Raw genomic sequence first — 18,381 nt, 5'->3', positions numbered from 1 at the left:
TTACACAAGGGAACAAAATCAAAATAACTCAAAATTTAAAGGATGTAATTTGTAATCTAGTTTTGTTTTTACTATCAAGAAAGCAATGAAGGATTATCACAAGAAATAATGACAACAAATTACAGCATTGCAGCTGGATAGCGAAATTTACAATATCATTAAACTTAGTAAAAACCAAAAAGGAAAATTTATCTTTTTTCATTGTCTTATTGCTCACCAAGCGATTCCACCAGAGATACTTTTTTCTTTTGGGTCATTATTTCATTAAATGATAATATAAAATGGACTTGTTAACTAATTTTCTGAGTTCTGACTAAGACAAGTTAATACACATTGAATATTTTAATTTACTATTTTTTTAATAAATTGAAGGAAAAATACACAAAAATATTTGTGGTTTCTCCCTAATATACAAAATCCATCCACGTTTTATGTGTAACTTAATCCTCATGTGAATTACTCACGTGATAATACATGTTTATATTTAGAGTTGTATTTTCACATAAAAAAATTGTCACCAGAACTTTGTTTTAATTTAAAAATCGTAGGATGTTTATGTATTATCTAATTAACAAACAATATTATGTGGGATTAAGTGTTACACTCAAACTTTCAAAGGATTTTGGATTTTAAAGTAAAAATCCTACAAGATTTTGTCTGTTTATATATATATATATATTGTGGGGCCTAGCAATTCGTGGACCAGACCCATTTGCCCTTAGAGAGTCCGAGGGCCCAATCCGAGGAGAACTGTGGCCCAAGCTCCATGACGCAGAGCACAGACCAATTTTTGGGAGGCAGCCGAGGACAGTCTAGTCCTCGGCAGGCCCATAATCCGCCCAGAATAAAGGGATAAATTCGTAAGGAAATCCAAAATACCTTGGGACGATTACCCTAAATACCCTTCTGGATAAGGCCCAATGCCTGACAGAACCGTACTCTGCAGCTTTATCAAGTCATCCCCAACAATTCCGGGATTAGACTGATGGGACCAATGTCAGTATTTGTAAAGACTGACCCTACACGTGGACGAAGGACATCGAATGCACGCTAGTATAAAAGGAGAAGTAAGTGAATCTAGGCGAGGGGGGAAAAAAGGAGACTTCATGAATAAGATCGCCGGAATGATCCATGCACAGAACAGAGAAGGTCCTCCGTTGGACAGCCGGAAAGGACCACAAGGGTCCTCGGATCAAGTCCGAGGAGCCCATTCTCAGAAGTGGCAGCATGGCGGGGCTTTAAACGTTTAGGCCCAGCCCATTTTCCACAGGGACCTTTCTGAAATCCAGACCGGACCATCGCCCCGTGACCAAGCCCAAGCTTTTCAAGCCCACTCTCTACAAATCGTATTGTGAGGGATCTCTCCCGCGTGAACCCAAAAATGTCACTGGGCCGCGCAGGAATCGTGTCCTTACATATATATAAATGAATCTGTCCAAAACACACCTAGGATTTTTGGATTTTAAAGTAAAACTACAAATGGATTTTATCTATTTTCCTTTTTTTTTTTGTTTTGTTTTTTTTTTTTGTTATTTCTAAAATTGAATCTGTCCAAAAATATCAACACCCAAACACCTTAAATTTGAGTCTGCAACTTCTCTGTAATATTGACAAATTGACAGATGGAAACATATATTGCAGTTTAAAGATAGCACCAAATTCCAATTGTCACGGTTTGGTCAAAGAAATAATCCCGAATTTTACTAATTAACAGCCTTTAGATGTAGAGGAAAGTTCGGACAAACACTATATTTATATGATAAACCAGTGTCTCAACATTAACCACATGGCAACAAACAATTCACTAGCAATTTGGTCCACATATATTATCATTGTGACATAAAAAAAGAAGAAGAAGATCTCTTTGCATTTTTAACCTTTCATGCTAGTTGAAACGTACCCGTCTAAATTAAACAATCTATCTTTCTTCGACTCTACTATATATATAACTAGCTTGGATCCAATATTCAAACCTACTACCTTTCTCCTTCATCCATTTCCATTGTTTTCTTTCTCTCTCTGTTAGTTTCAATGGGCAGTAAAACCATTTGTTGGGTTCTATTCTTTTTCAGTGTTTCATGCCTTTTGGCTCAAACTCATGGAAGCGTTGGTAAGGTAGGAAAGGCTCTAGATTTTCTTTTCAAGCCAAAGTTGAAGGAAAGTTTGGGTGTGGACACTAGTCCTTTCGAGGTAAGTAATGTTGTCGATGAAGCCGATAAGGTCGATAATCATGTTCCTGTTGAAGTGGGTTTGAAGGACAAAGATAGGATTGTGAGATTGCCTGGACAACCCCAAGTGAATTTCTCTCAATATGGTGGCTATGTTACAGTGAATAAAGAAGCTGGTCGTGCACTTTATTACTATCTTACAGAAGCTGAGAATTCTAAGGATTTGCCTCTTCTTCTTTGGCTCAATGGAGGTAAACTTTCATCTATTCTATCAATCACTCCAAACTGATCATAATTGTCACTAGCTAGCACAAATAATGTAGGTTGTTTGTATAATGCAGAGTCTTCTTATCCTCTTGGCTAGCTTTTTTCTTTGATTATTTGGCTATGGTTTTGGACTTCTTCTCATTTCTTTTCATTTTTGTTTCCTTTAGAGGGAGACAGCCAGAGATGGTTTGGATAGGAATGTATGAAAATATCCCATAAAAAAGCCATAAGAACCTGAACTAGAATTCTTGAAAAATTCATCATTAGTTATGTGGTGGTTACACTCTCTTTCTTTGGGACTCTTTCTCTCTCTGAAGTGAGGCCATACCTTTGCATGATAGTACCTATAATAGGTTGGGAGGTATCATTATTATAAGAACATTTTCAACAATATTATGTGTGTTACTGTACAAAAATGTGAATGATTACTCTTCAATGAAAAAAATGTGAATGATTAGTGGCTTCTTTGCCGATTTATAACTATATTATTAATACAATGAAGATGAGAAGTTGTAATTGAGGTGTATATATAACTATAATATTTATAATGATTTATTTCCAAAATCTTGATTGGAAAAAAGAATTCAACCTAAAAAATTGCCTATATGTATTATTGTTATTATAAATACCTATAATTGTCACACTCTTATTGAAAGACATTTCAACCCCTCTTGCTCAATTATTATTTAAACAAGATTCTAAAAAAATGTATTATTATTTTTAAATAAATAAATTATATATATATATATATGTGTATATAGATATATTTATATTGCTCAGGTGGCATCTGTCCCACTGCCTTTTGTGGAAGCTCTGCAAATCAAATCCCAAAACTCACTCTTCTGGAGGATTTCTCGGCGGGAGTGTTGTATATCCATCTTGCAAATTGTAATTTAAAATAAAGAAAATATTAAAAACTACATATGGATGTATGATTTAATAAATTAATTTATCATTCTTTTACACTAGAATAGTCAAGCTTAGCATGCATTTTAAGTTATAGTATCATCACCTCTTTAAATTCAGATATAATTTTTTTTTTTTTAACAAGGTTATTGCGGCTATTGCCCATTTGCTCTTCCTCATTTAAAAAAGTATGGCTACCCAATAAACTTTTACGTTCAACTATTGTCAATTGCTCCTAAAGCAAGCTATTATCATATAAAAAGAGGATTTGTCATTGGGATTATTAATATATTAGTGTTTTGAATATATTTAATGAATTTAAATAGAAATGTAAAAAAAAGTGCTATAAGTTTATTATATTTGACCACGACAACAATAATCCCAAAACTTTGAGATTGATAAATATATTAATATATATTTGACAAGATATGATTATATCAAATTAATAACATGTTATCTACATGTTATCTGCATCTACTTTCTAAAAAAAGAAATTTTATCTACATCTATACTCTATAGTATGTGAAACCTTGTTATTACTAAGTTTTGGTTCAAAAATAAAAAGAAGAAGTTAATTCTATGTTTTAATATGGTGATTAAACCTTGTTTAATTTCTCCACAGGCCCAGGTTGTTCATCTCTTGCTTATGGAGCAATGCAAGAGCTCGGACCATTTCGTGTACTCAGTGATGGCAAAACACTTTTTACAAATGAATTTGCATGGAATAAAGGTATAGTTATCTTATAACAATATTAGGTTTTTTTGGTGTAGACGGAAATTGAAAGTAAAATCTCTTATTCAACTATATTGCTATTATTATGCCCTAACAAGAAGTTAGAATTTTAATTTTCATTCTTTGGTCAAATCTGAAAGCTCAAATTTTTTTTTTTTTTTTTTTTCAGCTTCAAATGTTTTATTTCTTGAGTCTCCTGCTGGGGTAGGATTTTCATACTCAAATAGAACATCAGATTATAATACGAGTGGAGATAGTAGAACTGCTTTAGACAGTTATTGGTTTGTGATTAACTGGCTAGAAAGATTTCCTGAATACAAGAATAGAGATTTTTATATTTCTGGAGAAAGTTATGCTGGGCATTATGTTCCTCAACTTGCTCATACCATTCTTCAACATAATAAAAAGGCTAACAAGACCCTTATCAACCTCAAAGGAATCATTGTAAGTCTCTCTCTCTCTCCCCCAAAAATATATGCTTGTGCTTTACAATGAGGATGATTGAATCTTAGAAGTTACACCATGTTTCTTTGCCTTTTGTTTTTTTCTCCTATAATTTTCATGATGGTGAAGAAAAATGGTGATAACAGTGGGTCCAACTCAATGAACTTCCACTTTGAATGAACTAAGAAATCCATGATCACCAAAGAAAGAAAGGTCAACAGTGAAAAACATGCAAAGCACAATTTCATTTTTTGTACTACAATGGGAAAAGAAAAACATGACTTAAAACAATAATCTATATAAAAATAACATACTTTTTTCTAAGTGATCATATATGGCTCACAAAAGTTTGATTTGATTTACATGGTGTAATGATATTCAGGACTAATTAAGTGTCACAATTCAAAGGTATACATACAAATTAATTATAATTGAATAGAATTTTATTATCTATATTTAGAAGTAGTACTAATACCTCATAAGTACAAAAACATTTACAGTGTATGGACTGGTCCAATGGCCCAGAATAATTGATTGTTTCCCAACTTTCGTGTTAGCTCTATAGTTTGTCATCATTTCGGCCATCATTATTGGGTCACAAATTAGGTTAATTTATTATATGAATTGGACCACTCTATGGACCATCTGGGCCACATTCGGCCCATTAATCACTTTGGGTACTGTTAAATTTGTTAGCTGTTTATCACGATTAAATGCTTGTTTGGTTATTGTTATTATTATATTTAAATCATTTGTTTATGCATATAATTTTAAGACCTTATTTTTCTAAGTACAATTTTTTTTTTTGAATTTTTATTTTCTAAGTACAATTTTATCAATAAAAGTAAGCTGTAGACTCTCAAAAAAAAAAAAAAAAATAATAATAAAAGTAAGCTGTAGGAAACGATATTTTAAATTGTAGAATTAGAACTATTAATTCATGATGATGATCATGTTTTCCTGGGAAGGGTTGTGGGGCAAATTAGGTTCAAAATATTAACTAAAGTATAAAGGGAAGGAAAAAAAGAAAAGGAAAAAGTAATCCCCTTTGAGCTATTGTTATACAAGTAGGCACAAAATTTCTACCATTATAAATTTTGTTACAAAAATGTTTAAGTATTCTTTTATCGTTTTTTTTAATAATAAAAAAAATCTTAATAAGTTAGTAAAGTTATAAATAAATGCTATGAAATGGAGAGGTTGAGTTAGTCCTGCATATAGATTAAAGATTAAAAAAAATGTAAAAACAAAAATAGAATCTCATGAGAATTCCCTTTAATATTTATATTCTATAGTCCACAATAGATTGTGTTATTTCAATGTTTATGCATCTCATTGATTTCTTGTTCATTATATATGCAGATTGGAAATGCAGTGATTAATGATGACACTGACGAAAAGGGAATGTATGATTACCTTGCTACCCATGTTATCATTTCCGAAGAAGCTAACAACAAAATACAAAAGTATTGTGATTTCTCACCCAATGCAGCCAAACCGACTGGTCAGTGCAATGAAGGCTATAATTCAGCCTCAATATCTATGGACCCTATTGATATCTATAACATTTATGGTCCCTTGTGTCACAATTCCAATCTCACAGTTCAACCCAAGAAAGCCTCTGTAAGTATTTTATTTATTTATTTTATTTATTTTTTTTTGATAATGAAAATTTCTGTTGATTGTTGAGGACTGTAATGTATTGTGTTTAAGAGGCAAAACTTATTATAAGTCCATATACTCTGCTACAGAATAAGCGAGATAACCATAATCTTAATTGTAGATTGTGTAGTATAAGTATATGAGTTTGTAATAAGTTTGGATCTCTTAGACCATAATATCTTTAACACGTTCTTGTAAGTTTTGTAATTTTTATTTCTTTTAGAAAGCGTATGATTTCTAAGATCCATTAGAACTTCAATTTTTAACAAACACTATGCTTTTAGCTTTATAAGTAGTTTAGGAAAACAATTTTCTTCAACCACTGTTCATGTTGCATGAATCTTAGAAGTTGGAAGTTAAATTTTTAAAAAGAGGGGCTCATTTATGTAATGAAATTATATGAATGTTAATTTGCTCTTAATAATTTGAAATAAATTGTTCTATTGTTTTTTTGTGTGCAGATATTGGATATTGATCCATGTAGTGATTACTACGTGTATGCTTATCTGAATCGGCCTGATGTTCAAGAAGCCATGCATGCCAATGTTACTAAACTCACACATGACTGGGAACCATGCAGTGATGTCATTGGAAAATGGATAGATAGCCCATCAACCATCATTCCGCTTTTGAGAGAATTCATGGCCAATGGCATTCGAGTGTGGGTTTTCAGGTAAGAGTATCATCTTTAATTGGCATGGTTAATGACTTAAGGGAATGAAAAAATTTAAAGGCAACCCTTAATTGAACCCTTAAATTATTATCATTGTCAATTCGTTTATAGATAATTACATGGTTCATGGGTGCTTGGATAACAAAGTTCTCTACCTACTTGATAACTCCCACTACTTAGAATTTAAAGGAAATAAAAAGGTTATGTACCACATAATACTAGAAGCAATCAAATCCTATTGAATCCATTTAATTACTAGATAAGCATCACCTTGATTGGTGTAATAAAATACTAAAGGACTTTTGATTTGAATTCTTAACCTTAATTCTAACCGGCATTCTTCAGTGCTTACCCCACCCTAATAGAAAAAGAAGTTATTTGTGATTTAGCTTACTTCACCTAAAGGTCAAAAGAAGAATTGTGGATTATAACTTCACATCATTATCCTATCAATATATGATAGTTAAATTTTTTTTCAAATTTGAAATGAGTCTTTGTTTGGTGAAATGTAGCGGTGATACTGATGGAAGGGTTCCTGTTACTTCAACAAAGTACTCTTTAAACAAAATGATGCTTCCTGTAGAGACTGCATGGTATCCGTGGTTCGTTGACCGAGAGGTAACTTTATTTTTCCTAGAGTACTTTCTAATGACGTTGTGACTCAAGACTTATTGTTTTACCTATCATTTTTATCTCGGGTATTTTCATACATCTTTTTTACTTCTAAAAGAATTACCATATATGTACATTTTTTTTAATAATTTTTTTGCTGTTGGTGTTATAGGTTGGTGGGTATACACAAAAGTATAAGGGAGACCTAACATTTGCAACTGTAAGAGGGGCAGGGCATCAAGTGCCAAGCTACCAGCCACTGAGAGCACTTTCTTTGATCAGTCACTTCCTTAGTGGCAAACCTCTTCCTTATTCTAGGTCATCCTAATTTCTTTTAGTCTCTTAGTTGGCCATATCATTGATCTGTTCTAGGGTTCAGCTTTGCAATTCTAGTGCCAACTAACTTTTTTATCTGATTGTTTTCAATAACCATAAGTAAAATAGCAAGTTGCTATTCTGATTCAGAGCAAAGCACAATTCTATTTTGATTTTGATTTTTTCCCTCAACAAATCCAATCATGTTGAGTTCAATTAATAATACTTTCCATACAAACAGTGAAATTGGGATTGTAAATGTGGATTCAAAAGGCAGTGGATGCACCTATATATGATTTATTTATCAATATGTTGCTTATATTAAAAAGCATGGGACAATCAACATGTTTATTGCCCTTTACTAAAACAAATTTCATTGTAATAACAACTTGTTAATCAAGGGGTTTTAATTTGCCATTATATGGTACTTTTCAAGTTCAGCACAGAAGGAGAAATCAAATGATGATTAAGTTGAACAATTATATAGTATGGAGTTACAAGTTATCAATCAATGAAAAGAATAAATTGAATGTACTTTACATGCTACACCTCCTAGAAATATATAAATGCTCACAGTTTTAAGTTATTGTGGTACAAAATTCCCATTTTAGATGGGTATTAATTACTCATCCACTAACAAGTTCGGAACACTCATTCCATTTCATTCTACTTTTAGTCACTTAGTTAAAGATACTATGTCTTATGTAAGCTCCCTTAGGAGTTTTAGTTTCTCTCATACCTATAGGCAAGGTAATTATGTTGCTGTTACCTTGGCAAAGAGAGTTAGATTTTATTCTTCTTTCTCTATCGGGACGAAGTCTATTCCTCTAGACATTAGTACTCTTGTTTTGGCTGATAAGCCACTTTTCTAAATTATAAAATCTTTGGAGGGATTCTCAAAAAAAAAAAAAAAAAAAAAAGGTTCGGAATAGAAAACTATCCCAAATGGAAAAAACCTAAACAAAGCACCTTTCATCCTCATAACACTTAAATAATGTAATGCATGTTTATTTAGAAGTCTATCAAACCTCTTCCCCTTCACCATCTTAAGCATGATGAAAATTTGGAATTGAGTTTTTATTTTTTGGTTGTTGTTGCTGAATAACATTTATATACTAGATAGGAATGGAAAAGTTGGAAGTAGGCCCATAATTACAAAATGCATCCCATTTAACTAAGTTGTGGGCCAAAAAATCTTCTGGATCTTCGTGCATAAGTAAAAGTCCAAAAATTTATGGGCTGAATAACATGAATTTATATACAAGATAGGAATAGAGAAGATGGAAGCAGGCCCATAGCTTCACAAAATGCAGCCCATTTAACTAAGATTTGGGCCAAAAAATTAGTTGGATCTTCAGAATATTTGCAACGGACCATTGGGGATTAACCTCGCGGAAGCCATAATTGCTGAGATTAGGCCATTACTACTACTTTAATCTTTTTGTTTTTTAGATATACATTTTTTTTTTCTTCTTTTCTTTATCTCAAGTCTCAACTATTCATGTGAATTTCAATTAGCTTAACTGGTAAAGTCTCTGATAGTTGAATAACTGGTAAAGTCTCTGATAATTGAATAAGAGATACACCAAAAATCGATTGGTGTCTTGATCTAATGATAAAGAACTGTCATCAGGAACGAATGTTATAGGTTGTAAAACTCAAAAAAAAAAAAAAAAAGTCTCAACTATTCATAGGGAAAGAGGCTAATATAACTAAAGGGAAAACTATACTTTTACATTGATTTTTCACCCAAATTATAATGTCTTCCCAAATTTTAAAACTGAATGAGTAACTCTCTAATTTGAGATTTTTGTTATAATGTACCTCTTGCCGTCGATTTTAGAGGTTAACTTTGACGGAGAAATTATGCATGTGACCTTTGACGCTACTTTTAGCTAGTGTCTAGCTCATAAAGAGAATGACTAAATTGTCCTCCAATTTAATACTCTCTCTCATAATCAAAAAATAATCTCTCTAGTCTCTCCCTCTCGTTGGAGATTAAAGATTAAGGTTTAACCCAAGAAGGGCAAAATTTGGCTGGGTGAATCTTTCACCTCCACAGTTTAATTATTTGCTACTAAACTATATAGCCCAGTTTAATTAATAAAATTTTACATGCACTTGGCAAATCTTCTGAATTGGCAAACGTTTTTTATATGGGCCTACCTTGACACAATCGTGTGACTTGTGCACCGGCCATTGGGCCCATTATTACGAGCCCACATTTGGCCCAAATTTGTACCATGCCCATAAAAGCCATTACAACTTTTTTATTTTATTTTATTATTTTTATGTTTTGAAATTTGAATATTAAACTGGAAGCCTTGCAAATAAATAATAGGATTGGATTGGACCATGTTTAGTGTCTTTATTTGGCTAATAAGTAATAACTGACATTACGTTATTACTTAGCAAAAAAGTGGCATTATTTTATTATGTTTTCTTTCTAAAGGAAATGTATTTACCATAAAATAGGGCTGTAATTGGTTCGGTTCGGTCGGTTTTTTTTTATCCGGCCAACTGAAATCAAAATTTTCGGTTTTTAAAAGTCTCATCCGAAACCAACCGAAATAGTTGAAAAACTGTCGGTTTTGGTTTGTTTCAGTTTCGGTCGGTTTCGGTTCCTCATCATTTATTTTCTAAGAAAGCAAACAAAGAAAAAAAAAACAAACCCAGAATATAAAAAAGAGAGAAGAAATTGAAAAAATAAACAACCAAGCACATGGGTTTTTTCAAAACCCTAACTTCCTTTGCACATAAAAATTGAAAAAATAGCTTTGATTCAATATTAAACAAACCCAGAATGGCAGAATATAAAAAAGAGAGAGGAAACTATGGAGAAATTAAAGAGAGAGAGAGGGGGTCACCGTGACTCCGTGAAAATGAAAAGATTAGCCGGCGTAGGGAGCCCGGTGTGTGGAGACCAACGTGTGGAGGCCGGTGTAGGAAGGCCAGCGTGTGGAGGCTGGTGCAGGAAGGCCGACGTGTGGAGGCCGCATGTGGAGGCGTGGAGCGATGAGAGAAGAGGATGGGCTGAGGGCTGAACTGAAGAACAAAAATTGAGAGAAAGAGTTGAGGAAGGGGGCGGCTGAACTGAAGAAAAGAAGAGAAGAATAAAAGAGGGGGAGGGGTATTTCCGTATTTATTACATGCTTAGGGTTTTAAAAAATTAAATAGCAAAAAACCAGAAGGCCCCACGTGAAGGCTCGAACTTGGGATCACTAGCAAAAGCACAAAGTAGCGTACCACTAAGCCAATGATCAGTTATGTAATAGAGTTACATAAATATATATATATATATATATTCGGTCGGTTCGGTTCAGTTTCAGATGAAAAAATCCAGTACCAAAACCGAAACCGAAAATTTCAGTTTTTAAAAAATGAAACCGAAACCGAACCGAACTGAAACCGAACCGAAAATTTGGCAACGTTTCGGTCGGTTTGTTCGGTTCATCGGTTTTTTGCACACCCCTACCATAAAATTTGACACTTCGTATTAAACTATAACTATGATAGACTTGGAAAAAAAAAATTTAGTTATGAGGAAGACAACACCTCTTTCTTGTAATTTTTATTTAATGTAGAACTTCACTCGTACATGAATTTCGAACAAAAATTATATAAGAGATTGCATTTATATAGGCAGACATATGAGTGTAGTACAAGCAAAGTACAATAAACCTAAGACCAATTGGGCTTTATATTATAACATGATGAGTTAACAAAGAGCTCAGCATGTCAAACTAATAATGGACTAATGCCATATAAGAATAAGAGGTTTGGATTATTAATTTGGGGTGGATTCGGTTTGTGGATGATAGTTTTATGGAGGTTAGGGTTCAATTTAAAAAGTTGTAGGAGGTTGTGCATGGTTAAGATTTAAGAGTTTGATATGATGGGTCAATGGCAATGAAGCTAGTGGTAACCTATGTTTTGTAATGCCATCCACATGTTCTATTGTTTTTGGTCAATTGATTGATTTTTCAAATTTATTTATTTATTAATAAGTAGATAATGAAAAAGAGGATGTGGTGTTCAAATTATTGATATAGAACATCACGAAAGATATCATATGATTTTCTTTTTACAAGTTTTAATTTATATTTAATTTAATTTGATTAGAAATTAGGTAAATTTAAATCATATTTTCATCGAATAAAGAATAAAATCAAACTTTAACTTTTAAATAAAAATATTATATTTCACTTTTAAATTCCTAAATTCTCATATAGATCATCTCTGTGTGAAAAACAAGATTATCCTTTTCCCACTAATGAACAAGAAAAAGAAAACTGGGATGGTTTTTTCCCCCCACCGACACAAATATTCGATTTTCTTCCTTTACACTAAGAAAGTTGCTTTTGGGCCAAATTGGCCGATGAAAGAGTTAGAGAATTAGACCATAGCTTGGCCATTATTCGCTTTATTTTCTAGTCTCATTAATGGGCCCATAGTGACTACACCCAACTCATGTAGGCCTCAGTTTATGATTGATGGGCCAGGTTTAATTCTCCATTGCTAATTATTAGTGATACACAGGAAACAAAGAAGGGTAATATTTCAAAAAAAAAAAAATCTATACAAAATGAAAAATTCACAAAGAAGATATTCAGAATTACTTATAATAAACTGAAAAGAAAATAATGGGCAAAAAAATAAAAATAAGATAAAATATATATAGAAAAATCCTCTCTCACTTTTTTGGGTTTCGTGGGTGATAAAATGAATAATAAAGATGAACATGTTTGAGGATATAAGCTCTAGACACCAGACCTATTATGTATAATTTTCTTAAATATTTTTTTCTTTCTTTTTTGGTCGAAAAGGGAAGGTTTATTTAATTAAGTAAATTGTTTACACATACAGAGCATTTGTAGGATATTCCCGTGGGGATTCCAGTTACATTAAGTCCCATATATAACATTGGTACACAAAATATGGACAACTATCATATTCTTCTGTATTTTTCTCTTGTTTGTGGCCCCTTTTTCACTGGTCCATCCACACAACTATTGGCTTCACAAAAAACATACTCGAGGTGGATGTTCTAATTGTGAACCATCAAACTCTTACAGCCAAAAACCAAACTAGCAACGTCTGGTGTAAGTACACCATTAGATGTTAGCCCAGTAAGTGTTTGTGAATCAATTATTTCAAATTAACATATTTATAACCTAATTTCCAATGCTAGATTAAGTCCATAATGAACAACAAAAATCAGCTAGGTTATTTTTTTGCAATTCCTAGATTAATAGAAAATCCTTTTATCCAGTGCCCATTACTATTTCTAATGACTCCACATTTGCATTTAATGTAATATATGGGTTAGTTGGAGGTTTCCAAACAACCAGTTGAAGAGTTTTTGCTGGTTTGGTTTTTATAGGATAAGCAAGATAAAAATATTCCTGAGCAAGATGATGGACCTGGTCAAGTAACTGGTGGATAGTTTTGTTTTCCTGATGAAAGAAGTAGTTGTTTCGAGCTGTCCATAGGACTTATAGGCCAAACGCAAAAACTACATTCTAAAGGACCTTAAATGTGATAACGTAGTGGGCTCTAGCCAAATATTAGAAGTTAATGATTTGGATCAGGATCAGGTGCAATTAGGGCTGCCCAACCCACTCGGCCACCCGCCCAACCTGCCTGAGCCCGATTCGCCGCCACTCGATCCGACGTCTCCGACGATTGGATGTGGGTCCGAACTCTCTAACCCAACCCCACACGGGTCGGTTGCCAGTTTTATGTTTCAAAACCCGTGACACCTAACTCGAACTGAAACAATCATCCTTTCTGGCGAAATATTACGAATTTTGGATCAAATCTGGGGAGATTTGGCAAGATCTCGCCGTTATCCAACAAAATCTAGGCTAGATTTCGAAGGATTCGGCCAGATCTCGCTAGATCTGGCCAGATTTCGCCTTGGCGATGAAACCTGACACCCAAACTGATACCACCCGAAACCGACGAACCTAAACCAAAAAATCTGACCGGATCAGTCGAGTCAGTTTCGGGTCAAATTTTCAACCACCAGAATCATTCAGGTTGAGTTTGGGTTGGGCACAAACTCAACCCGACTCGACCCGTGGACAACCCTAGGTGCAATGCTTAGGATACTGTTTAATTACAAGACCTAAATTTGGGTGCTTTGATTTCAACAACATTCAGGAGGAGAGAATGAAAAGATCTACACTAATAATGATGTGCACAATTTTTTCATAATACTTTTCATAATTACTTAAATGATTGGCTGTGAGTGGTGGAAAAAAATAATTCATATAAAAAATTGTGTCTATTTTTCAATCAACCACATCAATAATGAATTTTGAAAAATATTAAATAAAAAAGTTGTGTTCGTGGTATTTATCTAATAGAGACAAACTTTCTTAGCGGAGCTAAATAGTCTAGGTACTTGATTTTGAAGAACTTTAAGGTGAGACTCACTTTACTAATTTTTATGGGAAAATTAAGTTGACGAATGCCCTAAAACATTAGTTTAGGAACTATTTTTTGAAGCTTTTTATGAGCAAAAAGAAATTAATTTTTTTGACAGCTTTTTATATCTTCTATGAAAGTAATATTTAAACTTTCTTAAAATAATCCATTAACACCCATTATCAGCACTCAATTTTTATTTACTTCGTCTTGCTCACATTTCCCATTCACATAACCTAAGAAGTTGTCTTACAGATAATATCATTTGAAATTTTATTTTATTTTATTTTTATTTTTTTTTTAAATTACATTTCCCATTGAAAGCAATGCAACTCGCCTTAAAATTTCTACTAGTGCTGAGAATTAATTACTGGCATACAACACTAATTAACCACTTAGTCTATGTTACACAAATATTTAAAAGAAAAAAAAAAAGAATCTTGGCAAGTTGGCCTATTATTATCATGTGTGACAGCAACTTACCACATAACAAAACTCAGTTAAAAAGTCAAACCTATATATCATAGAATATAAAAAAAATTATTACAATAAATTCAAGACTACATTTCGTTGAGAGTTGCAAATACAATATCTGGCAAGTGGCAACCACATTAATTTTCCTCCTATAATGCAATTTACTAACTCCAAGGAATTTTAACCCTATCCCTTATATCCCTATGTTTGAGGATTTTACTTCATATTTTGGTTACTCTTCATGATTTCTTAGAAACTGTGGATTTATAAGGTGGATGAGATAATTATTGCTTCCATAATTTTTTTTTTTTTTTTGGTTTCTTTTTTACTTTGAACATAGGTAAAACTTAGTTACAATTCCTTAAACGAATGAGTAACATTACTTAGAAACTCGCGAAATATAGCGTACTCTCCAAAACCCCTATCAATCTTAGACCAGAGGAACTAAGGAAAGAACAACCATAATGAGGTAATGATCACAAATCCCAATGTCAATAGCCCCGAAATCAGACAAGGCAACCTCCACCCACCCCTGACGGTAAAAAATGACTTCTTCAAGAAAATCTCAACCACCAAACAAAAACCATGTAGGAGAAAGAAGCACATGATCTCCCATGTGGGCCTCAAGCACCCCATGTAGTAGAAAATGAGCTCATGCATGAGCCCTAATACTACAAATGTGGTGAAGACAGCAAGTAGTGGAGCCCATTTGTGGCCGACGACATGTGTCATTGAGCAGCGGGTGGGATTGTATACGATGACATGTAGGATACTGGTAACCATGAGATTCCATCTCCTACTCCAAAAGTCTTGTAGTGAAGTGGACATGTATGGCTCATTGAACTGTGGCGCTAGCCCTAGTCCTACTAGGGTTTGACTTTTGAGCCAAGGTTGCCGCAATGGCTAGAATGATCTTAAGGGAAAAGTATATGTGAAAGCAATAAAGAATAAATATGAGCTTTGGATAGATTTGATTTGATCACCGTAGTCATAGACACGAAACATAATAACCATAAGGATACACTTAATGGCATAATTAAGAAGGGATATATGGCCTTATTTGGTCTGTTTGGAAGTTGGGTTTTCTTTGTTTTGGCCATTTAGATGTGAAATTGGTGGAGATGGGTTTGATTTATTTTTAGTATTTTTGGGTTTCTCCATTTGTTTTGGAGGTGGGTTTATTATATTATGGCCATTTAGCTGTGACTTTAATGGAGAAGGGTTTATCTTATTTTGGGTGTTTTGGGGGTTCTCTAATGGTTTTGGGCTTCTGTTTTGTTGGATCTTGATGGGAAGGCCAGCAAGAGCAACAAAGTGTCCAAGAGAGAATGATGGGTCAGAACACAAAGACCCTTTACCAAAAGCAAACAATAAGAGCTTGAAATTGGCAAGCCAAGCAATGAAAAAAGTAGCTGTGCCTCCAAGATGAATGGTATGGAGGCTAAGAGGAAGGAAGAGGAAGATACAGACTACTGGGAGAACACAAAGGAGTCTTGAAGGACCTTTGGAGACAATCTTACTAATTGCATAGCAATAAGAAAGACATAGCAAGACTGAGAACCATACCTTTATGAAGTTGTTTATCTCACCCTCCATTGTTCTCTTGGATCTTTTTATTTCTGCTTCTTGTTGATCTTTGCAACGTTTGTGGAAGAGTTGAATATGATATTCAAGACCCAAGATTTACATAAGAAACAGGGGTGGCAAAGTAAACCCAAACCCATTTGCCCACCCAAACCCATCCACTCTAATTGAACTCAAACACACCTAATTATTAGTTGGGTTAAATGGGCATCAACCCAATTAGATCCAGTGATTATTGGGTTTTAACTAAAAACCCATTGAACCCCATTTAACCCAAAGACAATATAACCAAATTCAACCCAACCCAGCCATTCCAATTAATAAAAAAGGAAAAAGAAAAGAAGAAGAATAAAACATAGCTTTTAATAATAAAAAATCTGGACTAAACAAATGAAAATTAACCACCTTGTGATTTTCTCGGTAAACAAACAGAGTCCAAATATTTAAGAAATTTAAGAGAACATTTGAAACTCCAATATACAAATTCTCTTTCTCTTTGCCAGCATTTTCTCCCCAACCAAACAGAATATTTCTCACAAATAAAAAACAATTTAAAAAAGAAGAAGAATAAAATGTAGTTTATAATAATAAAAATTCTGGACTAAACGAGTGAATGAAAATTAACCTTCCGCCGTTCAGCTCATTTCTGAAGCCTTTCTCTGACGCGCTCTTCATGGAGCCAGACTTACCCTAACAGATCGGAGCGGCGTTGTGTTTGGCTTCGGTGATCGACGCCGCACCGAACCCAGACCCAGCCAGGCTGGCGAGGATGTTGCCGAGGTTTGAGAAGTTGCTGAAATGCGAGAGCTTCAAGGCAAAGTCGACACTTCTCACACTGATTGTGAGCATCTCAGCCCCTCTCTCTCTCTCTAAACCCAGATCACCCAGATCATTCTCTCTCTCTCTCTCTCTAAACCTAGATCATTCATTATACGAGATACAAATATCTGATTTTAAGATTTAAAAAATTAATTTAATTAAATTTTTAAAAATTCTAAATTCAGAATTTTATTTTTAATTTTCTAACGTGGCTTTTTAAAAAAATTAAAAAGGGGTTGCTTGTTAGGAAGTCTTTTAGCCTGGGTTTCTTTCTCTTTCCATCCAATTAAAAAAGTTTAGATGTTTGCTAAAACCTAAAAATTTCATTAAGAATTTTTTACAAAGTCACCTAATTTTATAGAATAATATTAAATATATTATGTATCAATCATTACTATTACATGCAAGATTACTTTAAAGATGGAAGATGCCATATGTATATAATAATAATAATAATAATAATAATAATAATAATAATAATAATAATAATAAATTTTCATTATTATTATTATTATTGTGAACACAATTTATTTTTTTATGATTTTAAAAGTTAGTAAGTTGTTAATAGTAGAAAATAAAATGTTGTAATTTATAAAAGTTTTGGTAATATTAGTCATATAATAATGTATAGAACTTGTAAGAATTTAATTGAAAAAAAAAAAAAAGAAAAAGAAAAAGAAAGGAGATGACGAAAATGAAAAGTAAAGTCCAACACTTCACAGAGATGAGCCGGGCTAAAAAAATGCGTAAATATGCTGATGCTGCTTGCTTGTCATAATATTATTGGTCACAATAGATCCAAGCCCACCAAGCTTCTTGGGTCCTCATAATGGGCTCTCTATTCCCCACCCCCCCAAACTTTACCCAATTAATTGGATTTGGGCTTGAATTAATCCAGCCCCAAAACAACTCATTGCCAATTTTCATTCCTAAATCCTAATTTCTAGTCTTGTTCTATCTGTTGTTGTTCCCCGGTAAAAAGTGAAAAAGTCTGATTTTGGAAAAGTTACTCTGCAACATATTTCAATACCCAAAAAAAAAAAAAAAAAAAAAAAAAAAAGTAACAAAAAAAAATGGACAACTCCTGTCACAACTTTCTACGTGACAAACTGTGAGTAATAGATAAAAAGTAATTGGTTTATGTGAAAATGACAATAGTCAACTATAGTTTGTCAGATAAGATAATTGTGATAAAAGTTGTGATTTTTTATGTGATACTATAATTACTCATTTCAATATGTTGAATCTTAATCAAACTATTTGGATGATTTACAAGTGGTTCCATGGAGTAT

The 18,381-nt window shown here is 33.2% G+C and overlaps 1 protein-coding gene and 1 pseudogene across 1 annotated transcript; one reads left to right on the top strand and one right to left on the bottom strand.

Moving 5' to 3' along the window:
- The first annotated feature begins 1,922 nt into the window (after nucleotides 1–1,922).
- LOC115983331 (serine carboxypeptidase-like 40) lies at nucleotides 1,923–7,922 on the top strand. The gene is made up of 7 exons (XM_031105975.1): nucleotides 1,923–2,419; nucleotides 3,964–4,071; nucleotides 4,244–4,518; nucleotides 5,881–6,141; nucleotides 6,642–6,853; nucleotides 7,366–7,471; nucleotides 7,638–7,922. The coding sequence occupies exons 1-7, from the start codon at nucleotides 2,032–2,034 to the stop codon at nucleotides 7,791–7,793; spliced, it is 1,506 nt and encodes a 501-aa protein (XP_030961835.1). The 5' UTR covers nucleotides 1,923–2,031; the 3' UTR covers nucleotides 7,794–7,922.
- Nucleotides 7,923–15,037: 7,115 nt separating this feature from the next.
- Nucleotides 15,038–16,282, bottom strand: LOC115984571 (annotated as a pseudogene).
- Nucleotides 16,283–18,381: the final 2,099 nt, after the last annotated feature.

Source organism: Quercus lobata, chromosome 4, assembly GCF_001633185.2.
Source record: "Quercus lobata isolate SW786 chromosome 4, ValleyOak3.0 Primary Assembly, whole genome shotgun sequence".
NCBI lineage: Eukaryota > Viridiplantae > Streptophyta > Magnoliopsida > Fagales > Fagaceae > Quercus > Quercus lobata.
Note: the sequence above shows the minus strand (reverse complement) of the source record. Positions and strands in the feature narration are given on the sequence as shown.